General features: G+C 39.1%; 1 protein-coding gene across 1 annotated transcript; it reads right to left on the reverse strand.

Annotated features, from left to right (window-relative positions):
- Positions 1–4,532: 4,532 nt before the first annotated feature.
- LOC117260756 (apoptosis regulator BAX-like) lies at positions 4,533–13,722 on the reverse strand. Its single transcript, XM_033632834.2, has 6 exons — positions 13,465–13,722; positions 10,760–10,808; positions 9,998–10,159; positions 9,053–9,185; positions 7,339–7,443; positions 4,533–7,208 (listed from the first exon to the last, which is right to left on the reverse strand). The coding sequence occupies exons 1-6, from the start codon at positions 13,535–13,537 to the stop codon at positions 7,110–7,112; spliced, it is 621 nt and encodes a 206-aa protein (XP_033488725.1). The 5' UTR covers positions 13,538–13,722; the 3' UTR covers positions 4,533–7,109.
- Between the last annotated feature and the right edge of the window lie 2,074 nt (positions 13,723–15,796).

Consider the following 15,796-nt stretch of genomic DNA (forward strand, 5'->3'; position numbering starts at 1 on the left):
AATATGTGCTCCAAAATCATGAAAAAAACTCATAGTATAGTATGTCGTCAGAAATGATGAAAAAAAACTCAGTATAGTATGTCGTCAAAAATGATGAAAAAAGTCATAGTATAGTATGTCGTCAGAAATCATGAAAAAAAAGTCATAGTATAGTATGTCGTCAGAAATCATCAAAAAAAGTCATAGTATATAGTATGTCGTCAAAACTCCTGAAAAAAGTCATAGTATAGTATGTCTTCAATAATCATGAAAAAAGACATAGTATAGTATGTCGTCAGAAATCATGAAAAAAAGTCATAGTATAGTATGTCGTCAAAAATCATGAAAAAAGTCATAGTATAGTATGTCGTCAGAAATCATGAAAAAAAGTCATAGTATAATATGTCATCAAAAATCATGGAAAAAGTCATAGTATAGTATGTCGTAAAAACTCATGAAAAAAAGTCATAGTATAGTATGTCATAAAAACTCATGAAAAAATGTCATAGCATAGTATGTTGTCAAAAATCATGAAAAAAGTCATAGTATAGTATGTCGTCAGAAATCATTAAAAAAGTCAGTATAGTATGTCGTCAAAAATCATGAAAGAAAAGTCATAGTATAGTATGTCGTCAAAAATCATGAAAAAAGTCATAGTATAGTATGTCATCTAAAATCACGTAAAAAAGTTATAGTATAGTATGTCGTCAAAAATCATGAAAAAAAGTCATAGCATAGTATGTCGTCAAAAATCATGAAAAAAGTCAAAGTATAGTATGTCTTCAAAAATCATGAAAAAGTCATAGCATAGTATGTCATCTCAAATCACGTAAAAAAGTCATAGTATAGTATGTCGTCAAAAATCATGAAAAAAAGTCATAGCATAGTATGTCGTCAAAAATCATAAAAAAAAGTCATAGTATAGTATGTCGTCAGAAATCATTAAAAAAAGTCATAGTATAGTATGTCGTCAAAAATCATGAAAAAAGTCATAGCATAGTATGTCGTCAAAAATCATAAAAAAGGTCATAGTATAGTATGTCGTCAGAAATCATAAAAAAAGTCATAGTATAGTATGTTGTCAGAAATCATTAAAAAAAGTCATAGCATAGTATGTCGTCAAAAATCATAAAAAAAGTCATAGTATAGTATGTCGTCAGAAATCATTAAAAAAAGTCATAGCATAGTATGTCGTCAAAAATCATGAAAAAAATCTATAGTATAGTATGTCGTCAAAAATCATGAAAAAGGTCATAGTATAGTATGTCGTCAGAAATCATGGAAAAATGTCATAGTATGTCATCTACAATCACGTAAAAAAAATCATCAGAAATCATGAAAAAAAGTCAAAGTATAGTATGTTCAAAAATGTGTAGAGAATTCATAGTACAGTATGTCGAAAAAATGTTCAAAGTCATTGTGTAATATTTCGAAAAATGTCATAGTATAGTATGTCGAGAAAGTGTGTCAAAAAAGGTCATGTATAGTATGTCATAGAAGAGTAAAAAAAAAGTCATAGTATAATGTATTGAAAAATGTAAAAAAAAAAAAAAAGGTTATATAATAGTCTGTCAAAAAGTGTGTAAAACAAAGGTCATAGTATAGTATGTCGGAAAAAGTGAGTATCGTACTTCAAAAGACATACTAGTTTGTCATAAAAACATAACAGTATAGTACATCAAAAAAATGATCGTACAGTACCTTAGTATGTCATAAAAATGTAATAGTATATATAGTATGTCATAAATAACGGCATCATATGGTATTTCAAAAGGCATACTATAGCACATCATTAAAAAAGTAATGGTATAATGTGTCATATAAAAAATAAAAAAAATAGTATAGTATGTCATAAAATAGTAATACTGTAGTATGTCAAAACTCAAACTATAGTATATCATGAAACAGTAATAGAATGTTATGTCAACAAGTAAAAGTATTGTACGTCAAAAATCATACCACAGTATTTCGTAATAAGGTGAGAGTATAGTATGTGAAAAAAAGTTATAGTATAGTAGGTCATAACAATACATGATATAGTATGTATGTATTAGTGTAGCAAGTCATAGTATGGCGTTTCATAAACAAAATGCACAGTGTAATATGTCATGAAAAGGCATAGTATTGTATGTAATAAGAAAGTAATTGTGTAGTATGTCATACAAAAATAATAGTATATAATGTCTTAAAATGTCTAGAGTATAGTCTGTCATGAAAAAGTAATGGTCGTCATATAAAAGGCATATAGTATGGTATAGTACGTCATACAAAGTAAATTTACATTATGTCATAAAAACGCATGGCACAGGATGTCATAAAAGTCATAGTATAGTATATCATAAAATAGTAATAGTATAGTATCTCATTAAGAAAGAAAAAGAGTATAGTGTGTCATATAATGTTTGTATTTCTACATAAGATGATGAAAGGCTTCTGCAGGCTGCAGGATTTATGGTTGGATCTTTCCTCCCCCCTTGTGGCAGTACTGCTGACCCGACAGTCAAGGATGCTCCACAAGGTTGTCATGGGGTTTCCATATCACCATAAACATCCCAGAGCTTGAGTAAGACATAGTAACGGACTAGATTTTCCATGACCAAGATGACTCAGAACATTCACACAACAAGCAATGAGTGGTATAACACATTTTTTTATTTATTCAGAAATGGAGTCCAGTGAGATTCTTTTTGAGCAATGAAATAATCAGTAGCAGATAACTACAGATAAACAGCATGTAAACAGTGTTATTACACATTGCAATAAGCACAAAGCATTAGTTTAAAAGATAATTATTTCTTTATCTATTAACTTCAGAACTATGAAGAAAGATTTCTTGTGCTCAAACAGTCTGGTCCTCTCCTCATGTGTTCACCTTATGAATCTAAATTAAGATCATTACAAATTTAGGAAGGACATAGAGTTTTTTGCTAACACTCACTGAGGTTTTACATGTTTAAAAATCTACCAGGATCTGTTCATTAAAAAAATCCATTCTAGAAGTACATTAAGATGAAATAATGCACAGAGCAACCACGCTAAAAATAAAAGATAACTCGACAGTGATGTTGGGTGAGTCAAGCCTGTAATATTGTGAGCAAAAGCAAAAACTTCAGATGGTTAAATGATGAAATGCAGCTGATTTCTCTGCACCCAAGTTCATCTCAAACCGACTGACACGAAGTGGAGAAGTGTCCTGCAGTCTGTCAAGTCCATATTTCAGACTGTTCATGGAAATCATGGACATTGTGTCTTCCAGGCTAAAGAGGAAAAGGACCATCCAGACTGGCATCATAGCTAACTTACACATCTGTCAAGGCACCATGAATACTGAAAGGTACATAACAGGTTTTGGAGCAACACATGCTGCCATCCAGACGATGTCTTTTTCAGGGACGTCTCTACTTACACAGGCAACACAGCAGCTGTGTCTCGATTCAGGGGCTGCTGCCTTCAAGGGCTGCATTGGAAGACCGATTGTGTTGCATTGGCGCGACCAAGGCTGTCCCATTTCGTAGACTCCTTCAAATGCTGCCAAGAAATTCAGCCTTCTTTCCCAGAATGTGGAGGATGCAACGGATGAATCCTTTGTGGCCCAGCCTATTCCAAGATTCATTGTATGCCGGTGATGATTATATATTAAGTTAAGTTAACTAACAGCCAACAACAACCAAAAATGAAAATTCAGCCATTATCTACTCACCCATATGCTGAGGGAGGCTCAGGTGAGGTTTTAGAGTCCTCACATCACTTGCAGAGATCCAAGAGGAGAGTGGGTAGCAGCACAACTCCACTAATGGAGGCTGACGGCGCCCCAGATTCAAACGTCTAAAAACACATAATTGAAACCACAAAATATCTCCATACTGCTCGTCCGTAGTGATCCAAGTGTCCTGAAGCTCTGACATAAAAAGTTGTTTGGCAAAACGTCATTTGAATCTGGGGCGCCGAGCCTCCATTAGGTGGAGTTGTGTTGCTACCCCCTCTCCCCTTGGAGGATCTCCGGATGTGTTGTCAGGACTCTAAAACTTCACCTGAGCCTCCCTCGGCATATGGGTGAGTAGATAATAGCTGAATTTTCATTTTTGGGTGCACTATTCCTTTAACTAGCTAAACGTTAACTGTTGCTAACATTACTAATAGCTACAAGCACACAGCTTAAACATTCTTAATTTAATAACTTTACCTGAAATATATCAAACAGCGATGTCTCTGGCGGTGAATAATCTCCTCAAGTATTAAATTAAAAAAAATATATAATAACAATCTCTGGGTCCATGATTTGGGGCTAACTAACTTACTAGCTTACTCCTTTTTTCGTCAAGCACAGGTAACAGGAACACCAATGGGTTGGAGTGAGAATAACTGGTGAACCAGGAAATCCTCTGCCTACCAAACCGTCCCATTTCGGAGACCATTCGTTTTGGCTGACACGGTCTTGAAAGGACGTGGCCGACGTCCACTGCAAAGGCCATGTCTTTCAAAGGCTGCAGCTCCTGAATTGAGACACAGCTAATGACACACATTCTGCATGTGTTACAACAGCGTGGCATGGTAGTAGAAGAGTCTGGATACCAGACTCGCTTGCCTTAGGTCTAGACCTGACTCTCATAGAAAATGTGTGGCACATTATGAAGCGCAAAATACCCTGGACTGTTGAGTAACTGAAGACATATATCAAGCAAAAACTGGAATGAATTTCACTTCAAAACTTCAACAAACCCTTACTGAGTGTCTTTAAAAGAAAAGGTGATGTAATACAGTGGTACACATGCTCCTGTCTAAACTTTTTTGGAACTTCTTAAAGTTTATGAATCTGGACATTAACTTTCTTGTGTTTGTACTGTATTCAACTGAATAGAGTTTGCTGATCATTGCATTCTTTTTTTTTTGCTTACATTTTACACAGCGTGCCAACATTTTATGGAATTGTGGTTAAACCTCTTCCACTTTACAGCTCTTTTGGATTCTGTTGAGATAGCTAAATATAGGTCTTCTCAAGACCGAAGACTGTTCTGGAAAGGGCCTGTGACTCTGTTTGTCTATCAGATATGTCCAGACACCGTGGTACACATGAATTTGCTTCACAATGATGTATAGCACTTGCCTTTGTTACTTTATCCAGCTTTATATATACGTACAGTGGCATGCAAAAGTTTGGGCACCCATGGTCAAAAGTAAGCAGATGAACTGATTTCCAGAAGGCATGAAGTTAAAGATGAAACATTCCTTCAATATTTTAAGCAAGATCACGTTTCAATTCGATATTTTCCAGTTTCAAAGTAACAAAAAAACAAAAAGGGCCTGAAGCAAAAGTTTGGGCACCCTGCATGGTCAGTGCTCAGTAGCGCCCCCTTTGGCAAGTATCACAGTGTCTAAACACTTCTTGTATCCAGCTAAGTCTCTTTCAGTTCTTGTTTGGAGGATTTTCGCACATTCTTCCTGAAAAAAGCTTCTAGCTCTGTGAGATTTTTGGGATTCTTGGGCCATCTTCATGCACTGCTCTTTTGAGGTCTATTCAAAGATTTTTAGTGATGTTTAGGCCAGGGGACTGTGAGGGCCACGGCAAGACCTCCAGCTGGCTCCTCTTGAGGTTGTCCTTTGTGGATTTGGAGGTGTGTTTAGGATCATTGTCCTGTTGTAGAGGCATCCTCTCTTTATCTTCAGCTTTTTTACAGATGCTGTGATGTTTGCTTCCAGAATGAATCCATTCTTCCCTCTACCTGTGAAATGTTCCCTGTGCCACTGGCTGCAACACAAGCCCAAAGCATGATCCATCCACCCCCGTGTTTGACAGTTGGACAGGTGTTCCTTTTTCCTCCAAACATACCTTTGCTCCTTTTGTCCAGAAAGTTCTATTTTAACTTCATCAGTCCAGAGGACTTGTTTCCAAAAAGCATCAGGGTTGGTTAGATGTTCCTTTACAAACTTCTGACGCTGAATTTTGTGGTGAGGACACAGGAAAGGTTTTCTCCTGATGACTCTTCCATGAAGGTCACATTTGTACAGGTGTGGCTGCACAGTAGAGCAGTGCACCACCACTCCAGAGTCTGATAAATCTTCCTGCAAGTCTTTTGCAGTCAAACAGCGGTGTTGATTTGCCTTTCTAGACATTCCAGGAGCAGCTCGCTCAGAAAGTTTTCTTGGTCTTCAAGACCTCAACTTGACCACCATAGTTCCTGTTAACTGTCATGTCTTAATGACATTACGAACTGAGGAAACAGCTTCCTGAAAACACTTTGCTATCTTCTTATTGTCTTCTCATACTTTATGGGCATCAGTTATTTTATTTATGGGAGAGAAAAAGTTCATCACCTGGCCTTTCCTAACGATGGCTGTGAACAAGCCAGAGCCCTAGCAAGTTAATTAAGGTCTGAGACCCTGGTAAAAGTTGTCCGAGAGCTCAAATGTCTTGGGTGCCCAAATGTTTGCAGGGTGTTCCTTTCATTTTTTCACTCTAAAATTGTACAAAACCAAAATAATACACCAATCCTGCTTAAAATGCATGTTTCATCTTTAACTTCATGCCTTTTGGAGATCAGTTTATCTTCTACTAACTTAACTATTCACAGTAAACCAGGGGCAGACTGGGACTAAAAAACAGCCCTGGACTTTGACTCGGCCCAGCCCACAACAACCGGTGCGCATACGGTATGCTTCCTTCTTCTTCAATTTGACTGGCGGCCGGCTGGCTCATAGATATCTATGGGCCGACTGGCATCCAATTTAAAGGCTGCCACCTAGCGGACTGGACGTGGAACAGTAGATTATCGGGGAGAAAAAGAGAAAAAAAAACATTTAAAAAAAACGGTGATGACTGCGTGGCGGCCGCCGGCCGTCTTGGAGTACTGGCCGTTCTGTGATTCTCCAGAACCTCCCGATGGCCAGTCCGCCCCTGCGGTAAACAAAATTTTGACCATGGGTGCCCAAATTTTGCATGCCACTGTAGTTGGAGAAAACCATAATGGTTTTAAAATCTTGTAATCTTGCAGCCATGCACGTGTCTAAAAAACAGTACAGGCCTGGTTAACTACTATTAATGTCCAGAAACTCGTTAGTCTTTATCAATGAGCTGCGTTTATCCAGGAGACGGGACTGCAGCCCTGGTTACGAGGTTGTAAGGTCCGGTGCTCTCAGCGCGTCTCTCTGTAGTAAACAATAGCTACTACCATTGCTAATGATGCTACTATGGCTGCTGTCCTCCACCAAGGAACACCAATGATCGCACCCACCTGGAAAGATCAAGACAGCAAGATTAGGAGCCTTGGATCCTACTGACAAGTTGTTACATTAGACCATAATTTAATTGTAGACGAATAGAGCACACAACTGGCAGATCCTTGTGGAAAATGCATCACTCACCCAGCCTCCCTGCTGTACGAGCCAAGAGTAGAGATGCTCTCTGATGAACTGGCGAAACCATCTTATAATTGGCCTGATGTTCTCTGGATGGTTGGTGATCAGTTCCTTTAAAACAAAAGCCCCAAGACCTTAAGAATATCCTGAAACTCTGGACTACTAGAGACAGATTTCTGTGCGTACCCAAATGTAAGAATTAAATCTTACACCCGTCTTCCACCAAAATTAGCATGTAATCTATATGTTTTTGAGTTTTTTAAACACAGGAAAACTTGCTAAAAATAGGCAATAGACCTTTCTTACTGCTGGAAGACGAGTATACATTTCTGTTTTTTTGGGTGTCACATTTGATATCATGACTCACCAGCAAACAGGGTTAGTAAACCATAGAAAGGAGCATGGAGGCCAGTGAAAATGTTACGGTAGTTACTTGTGTTTTATATTTTTTATATCTGTTACTGATCTCTTTCAAAGTTGGTGCCGACTAATTTGGCACAATGTTGGAGTGCTAGTTGGACAGAAACTGATGGAATTTGTGGTGGCTTGTCATTGAAATGCGCCAGAAAAGGAATGAACATTGATGCGTCCACCCAGGAGTCATGTTTCCATCACTGCCAATTGAAGCTGGATCTAATAAATACTCGTGACTACTGCAGAGTCAATTCTCCTGGAACTGAATGCTGACTGTAACCTTTACCACTAAAGACAAAAGCCAGATGGTAGTTGGTGTTAGTGTTGCTTTTTTATTTATTTATTTGTCCAGTAGGGAAGAGACTTTAAAGTGGCAGTGGGGCTGGGCAACACATCTAAAGCATCTGACGGGGACAGACTAAAATTAGAATTACTGCCTCGTGGTCAGCTATCAGTTAAAGTTTACATCCATGTCTGTCCAGACTCATATGCGGCAAGGACAGTTGACAATGCTTCAAATATGGATGTTGCTGCAAAGAAGATACATATTTGTATTTCATCATACTTAGGTTATGGCCAAAAACATTTTTTGTGAGGTCACAATGACCTTGACCTTTAACCACCAAATTCTAATCAGTTCATTCTTGAGTCCAAGTGGACGTTTCTGCCACATTTGAGGAAATTCCCCAGAGGCCTTCTTGAGATGTCATATTCACGAGAATGACATGGACGTAAGGTCACAGTGACCTTGACCTTTGACTACCAAAATCTAATCAGTTCATGGTTGGGTCCAAATGGACGTTCGTGCCAAATTTTAAGAAATGAATTCAAGGTGTACTTGAGATATTGTGTTCATGAGATTGAGATTGACGTAAGGTCACAGTGACCTTGACCTTTGACCACAAAATTCGAATCAGTTCAACCTTGAGTCCAAGTGGACGCTTGTGCCAAATGGCGGGATTTTTATGCCTCTGCCACTGCTGTCGCTGGCCCAGAGGCATAAAAATCCCACGTGATCTTTTGGGAGCTCCGCAGCACTCAACCCTGAAAAAAATCAAAACTATATTCAGGCCATTAAGTTCAGCGCTAAGTGACAGTGGAATAAGTTATTTTTCTATGAAAAAGAAAAAAGCTCTTTTCACTGCTGAACTGCACTGTTTGACGTTAAGATCATCAGTTGAACCCAAAGGGCAACCACTGGGTATCAACATCTTAAAAAATGGTACCTGACTTTAAAAATCTAGAATCTAGAATGCAGCCCTGTTAATAAGCGCTGCTCCGTGAAGTATCTGTTTCTGTGTGGTACCTTGTGAATGAGTCTGTAGGCCAGACTGAAGAGAGCCGCCACTCGACCCCAGTTGATGCCATCAGTAAAGATGCTCCTGGCCACCTTCATGAAGATGTCCTGAGCACAGTTGCTTGGAATCTGGTTGATCAGTCTGACAAGAAGAAATGGACAGAATCAAATGTGCTGATGTTTAGATTGGATTTCACTTGCATCATGAGTAGTGTTCACAGTAGATAAGTTCTGGTACAGCAGTTTTACGATATATTATACTGTACTCAATTAATTGAAGGTAAAACTTGCCAAAACACCGATCATTTCCATTATTACCATAACTGTCATTGTTTTAGATGGCAATGTGAACAGAGCACAGCACTCCTTCCTTTATAGCATTTTGATTTTGATTTTTTTTTGAAGTATTTTTAATGTTGGTTATTTCAGAGAGTCCAACAAAGTTGCAATAAAATCCAGTGTAAACATGGTACATTTTACTTTTCATTTTACGTTTCATTGAAATTGTTACACTTCAGAAATTCTGATATTGGCACATCCCTAGTTCTCAGATGACTTTGAAATGGATGTGGTCGGTCGTCATGAAGAATGTCTCAATGCCCATATTTCTGTTCAGAGGCTGGGGTGGGTCTGATTAATAAAGGAGGAAAACTGGTGGATGAAAACACATTTACAGATAGATCTGCATTTGAGTGTTGGTGTGAACAAAGGTCATTCCTCCTCAGTCAAGCAAACAAGGTTTGTGTATTATTTAAACATCTGCTTTACATAATATGCAGTCAAAACTGTGACCAAACCAGAGACTGAGGATTTTCAGTCTGCAATCTGCCTATGGCTGCTGCGTAAAAACTATGAAAGAGCTTCTGTTGACTGACATCAGGTACTGTGACTTATCAATAAACAACGGATCTGTTGACCGATGGGGTCTTTGTGTTTGTATGATGCACAGCTTACCGTCGGAGCTCAATGTTCTTGTCTATGTCATTTGTCATCTTGATCAACTGTTGCACCACTTCTTTGATTTGTGGATCCTGTTGTTCATTTGGCCTTCCTCCCAGAAGCTCAGGGGAAATGTGTCGACCAGGCTCCTCCGCTTTAAAACGTTCAATCACATACCTAGGACAGAGAAAACTGCTTCACTAAGGAAACACCACATATTTGAGCAGGAATTTAATACGAAATTACTAACTACGACTTTTCTGATGTACATAAAGACATGTTAGTGTTGCTGGACTTGGAAAATAGGAACCTAAAGTATCCTATCCTTTAAGATACCTACCTGAAGGCTGGTGGCAGGTGACATAAATGATCTGCACCCATAGCGGCATCAATTTGAAAAAGGGCACAAAAATACCAGGGGGACCCTCAGAAAGTCGAGCTAAGCTAAGTTTTCCAAAGTGAAGTTAGTACAACTGAACAAAATCCTCAGTAACATTAAACTATACAATTTTTGTTCAGTTTTACTAACTTCAATTTGGTAAACTTAGCTTAGCTCTGAAGAAGCGCAAAGGAATTTTGAAAGTAGCACAGGAGCAGCATACTGATGATGTCAGAGGGCTGTGTAGCATGTGAAGCATTTTGTTACCTTGTTTTGAAAAGTGCTGTATAAATTAAAAATAAATATAAATTATATAAGTATACATATATTATATATAAATATAATAGATTATTAATATTATTCATATTGTTGTTGTTGTTGTTGTTGTTGAGACTTACCCTCTAAAAATAACTTCTGCTCGCACCAGGATGCGGTCAGCAATGACATCTGGAACAATGACAAGACTGATAAATACCCACAATCATTTCAATCATCTGCACTGTTTGTTTAAATGTGTAGAAAAAATGTGTTATATTCCTTCCATACTCAAAATGGCGGAAGGTGGCACATCCTTTGAGTGCTGTGGGTTGTGTGGGGTACAGACACGTCCCATGGATGCTTAAACGAATTGGGGAATTTGGAGGCCAAGTCTGATGATTGATCCTTGAGGGGGCACATTTTGCAATAAAATAATCTGAGTGACAATTTTTGCTAGCATGACACTTTGTATTATGTATTTGTATTATATTTTTTACAAAGTAATGTTAGTTTGAGCTACTAAGTAGCTTCAGGGACTGTTCATTATTCATGAGAAGGGGAGAGGGTTGTGCAAAAAGGGGGAGGCATGTCAAATAATTTTTTAAGCACTGAGGAGGGACTTGCATATTTTTATTTTGGCGTAAGGGAGGGGCAAAGAAACTTAAGTGGTTGTATTTTGTATTTATTGATTTTTAAAGAAAACAAGTCTTCCAAATACAGCAGGTTTGGAAGGCGACAAAAGTACACCATTTATCACAGCGACAAACTGTAAAAACAGAAATACTCTTGGATTTTCAAATTTCAGACGGTTCTTGGACATACAGTACAGGCCAAAAGTTTGGACACACCTTCTCATTCAATGTGTTTTCTTTATTTTCATGACTATTTACATTGTAGATTCTCACTGAAGGCATCAAAACTATGAATGAACACATGTGGAGTTATGTACTTAACAAAAAAAGGTGAAATAACTGAAAACATGTTTTATATTCTAGTTTCTTCAAAATAGCCACCCTTTGCTCTGATTACTGCTTTGCACACTCTTGGCATTCTCTCCATGAGCTTCAAGAGGTAGTCACCTGAAATGGTTTTCCAACAGTCTTGAAGGAGTTCCCAGAGGTGTTTAGCACTTGTTGGCCCCTTTGCCTTCACTCTGCGGTCCAGCTCACCCCAAACCATCTGGATTGGGTTCAGGTCCGGTGACTGTGGAGGCCAGGTCATCTGCCACAGCACTCCATCACTCTCCTTCTTGGTCAAATAGCCCTTACACAGCCTGGAGGTGTGTTTGGGGTCATTGTCCTGTTGAAAAATAAATGATCGTCCAACTAAACGCAAACCGGATGGGATGGCATGTCGCTGCAGGATGCTGTGGTAGCCATGCTGGTTCAGTGTGCCTTCAATTTGGAATAAATCCCCAACAGTGTCAACAGCAAAACACCCCCACACCATCACACCTCCTCCTCCATGCTTCACAGTGGGAACCAGGCATGTGGAATCCATCCGTTCACCTTTTCTGCGTCTCACAAAGACACGACGGTTGGAACCAAAGATGTCAAATTTGGACTCATCAGACCAAAGCACAGATTTCCACTGGTCTAATGTCCATTCCTTGTGTTTCTTGGCCCAAACAAATCTCTTCTGCTTGTTGCCTCTCCTTAGCAGTGGTGTCCTAGCAGCTATTTGACCATGAAGGCCTGATTCGCGCAGTCTCCTCTTAACAGTTGTTCTAGAGATGGGTCTGCTGCTAGAACTCTGTGTGGCATTCATCTGGTCTCTGATCTGAGCTGCTGTTAACTTGCGATTTCTGAGGCTGGTGACTCGGATGAACTTATCCTCAGAAGCAGAGGTGACTCTTGGTCTTCCTTTCCTGGGTCGGTCCTCATGTGTGCCAGTTTCGTTGTAGCGCTTGATGGTTTTTGCGACTCCACTTGGGGACACATTTAAAGTTTTTGCAATTTTCCGGACTGACTGACCTTCATTTCTTAAAGTAATGATGGCCACTCGTTTTTCTTTAGTTAGCTGATTGGTTCTTGCCATAATATGAATTTTAACAGTTGTCCAATAGGGCTGTCGGCTGTGTATTAACCTGACTTCTGCACAACACAACTGATGGTCCCAACCCCATTGATAAAGCAAGAAATTCCACTAATTAACCCTGATAAGGCACACCTGTGAAATGGAAACCATTTCAGGTGACTACCTCTTGAAGCTCATGGAGAGAATGCCAAGAGTGTGCAAAGCAGTAATCAGAGCAAAGGGTGGCTATTTTGAAGAAACTAGAATATAAAACATGTTTTCAGTTATTTCACCTTTTTTTGTTAAGTACATAACTCCACATGTGTTCATTCATAGTTTTGATGCCTTCAGTGAGAATCTACAATGTAAATAGTCATGAAAATAAAGAAAACGCATTGAATGAGAAGGTGTGTCCAAACTTTTGGCCTGTACTGTATGCTGACGAACGCTTCCATCAAAAAAATTCAAATAAAACCAATCACCCAATCTGAGCTTAGAATTGTGATATTTCATCAAAATCACTTTATTCTGTGTCTGATCTAAAGTCAGGCTTTTTTTCAACTCCAGGATTACATCTTTAACTTTAAACTTTCAAACATAAAAGGGTACGTTTTATAAGTCGAATAACTAATTTCTTGGTGGAGGGAGGGTCATGGATTTTCTGCCAGTCACTCAGGGAGGTTCATGATAAAAATATTTTTAGCTTCCACCCCCTCCTCTGATAAAGGAAGAACAGTCCCTTAGTTGGACAAATACATTTTTTAGTTAGCTCGTTTTGCTTTCCAATATAGTTATTGAAAAAGGCTGCTCTGTACACGGGTTCACATACCTTTCCAACCCATGGTGCCCTGGGGCTCCTGGTTTCCTTCTTCTCTGTCCACTTCCTGTCGGCTGTCAGCCATAACTTCAAGCTTCTTGTCAGCTCAGAGTGATGAATGAAAAATTAGGCTAGATATTTGGTTCCAAGATATAATGCTAACTTGGCTGAAAATAACGTCACTCGTCCGAACGTGTCTCTTCTGTGAGAAACTTTTACCTTCCACAGTGGAAACAGGAAGTGACACTGATAACACATGTATCAGGAATGAAAAAACAAGGACATGCTCAGACATTTTGCGGGGAAGGTGCCAAGCAATAAAAGGACACACCTCGGAATTATTTATATCCAGTACCACACCTTTTACTTGCTGAATGTGCTCGAGTGATCTGCTCCAAAACGTACAAGCAATCACCATTACTAAAGGTCTCGTCTTCCCTGCAAATGCTCAAATGAAGGCTCGGTATTCAAGAGGACTCCCACTTAAAACGCTGGTTGTAATCCGCCATTAAATGAAGAGAAGAAGAAGAAGATGACTCCCATCAAATACTGGAATGTCTCTAGCTGGCATAGATACTGAACGTGGCTTTTGAACAAGAGCTGCTGTGATCTCTTTCTGTCTTTGCATTACATTGTAGCCGCCTCCAAATGCTTCCTCTTTGATGTGCATTTGTTGTGTTACCTCCTTGTTCCTCTTTGGAAGGCATCAGCACCAGTGACCTGGTCACTTTATAAGGTAGTGATTGTGTATTTCATATTGTATTTTGTACCTTGCAGTGTGTTCTCACCTGCACTGGTAACCAGGGGCCTCATTTATAAAAGAGTGCTTAGGATTCATACTAAGAGTTGACGTGCGCCCAAAAGCTGAAAATGGCGTACGCCAAAAAATAATCTGATTTATAAAACCGTGTGCACGCACACTTGCACGCAATGTTCTCTTTATAAATCACAGACCTCCTGGAGTTGGGCGCACCCAGATCCGCCTCATATTCCGCCCTCTACACGCCCTAGTTCAACCATAAATGGTCATGCAAATCACCTCATGAGAATATGGACCTGTTGGAATGTTACTATACAAGTACAGTTGTGTTCAAAATAATAGCAGTCCAACATCACTAACCAGATCAGTCACTGTTTTGGGTAGAAATTATATTCCTACATGGCAAATAATTTACTAGTGGGTGCCATGTAATAGAAAACTACAGTCATGACATGCATGCTGCTGATTCTGTGTAACTGAATCATTAATTGAAAGGAGTGTGTTCAAAATAATAGCAGTATGGAGTTCAATTAGCGAGTCATTCATTATGTAAAAAACAGGTGTCAAACAGGTGGCCCTAATTTAAAGATGAAGGCCGCAAATGTTGTTCCTGCTGGTTATAGTGAATTTCTTTCTAAAATCTGAGCAAAATGGGTCGTTCCAGACATTGTTGAGAAGAACAGTGTACTTTGATTACAAAGTTGATTGGAGAGGGGAAAACATATAAAGAAGTGATGAAAATGATAAGCTGCTCAGCTAAAATGATCTCAAACGTTTTGAAATGGCAACCAAAACCAGAAAGACGTGGAAGAAAACAGAAAACTACCATTCTAATGGATTGAAGAATAGCCAAAATGGCAAAGACTCAACAAATGATCAGCTCCAGGGAGATCAAAGAAGGTCTAAAGTTACCTGTGAATACTGTAACAATTAGAAGACGCCTATGTGAAGCCAAGCTATTGGCAAGAAGCCCCGGCAAAGTCCCATTGTTGCAAACACGCCATGATGAAGAGGTTACAATTTGCCAAAGAACACTTTGACTGGCCTAGACGTAGATGACGGAACAGTCGGCTTCGTCGGCTTCATCGCCGCTAGTTCTTTTGTCGGCTTGTTGTGTCAGGGCCTTAAAGAGAAATGGCACAACATTTCGTGGACTGATGAAAGCAATATTGTTCTTTTTGGGTCTAGGGGCTGCAGACAGTTTGTCAAATGACCCCCAAACACTGAATTCAAGCCACAGTACACTGTGAAGACAGTGAAGCATGGTGGCGGAAGCATCATGATATGGGGATGTTTCTCATACTATGGTGTCGGGCCTATTTTCAGTATCGCATACCAGGGATCATGGATCAGTTTTAATACATCAAAATACTTGAAGAGGTCAAGTTGCCTTTTGTTGAAGAAGAAATGCCCTTGAAATGGGTGTTTCAACAAGACGACTCCAAATACGCCAACAAGATTGACGTTATGAAGTGGCCAGACCAATCCCTGGACCTTAATCCTACAGAAAACTTGTGGGGTGACATCAAAAATGCTGTTTCTGGGGCAAAACCAAGAAATGAATTGAAAGGAATTGTGGAATGT

This window comes from Epinephelus lanceolatus, chromosome 2 (genome assembly GCF_041903045.1).
Source record: "Epinephelus lanceolatus isolate andai-2023 chromosome 2, ASM4190304v1, whole genome shotgun sequence".
In the NCBI taxonomy this organism is placed as follows: Eukaryota; Metazoa; Chordata; class Actinopteri; order Perciformes; family Serranidae; genus Epinephelus; species Epinephelus lanceolatus.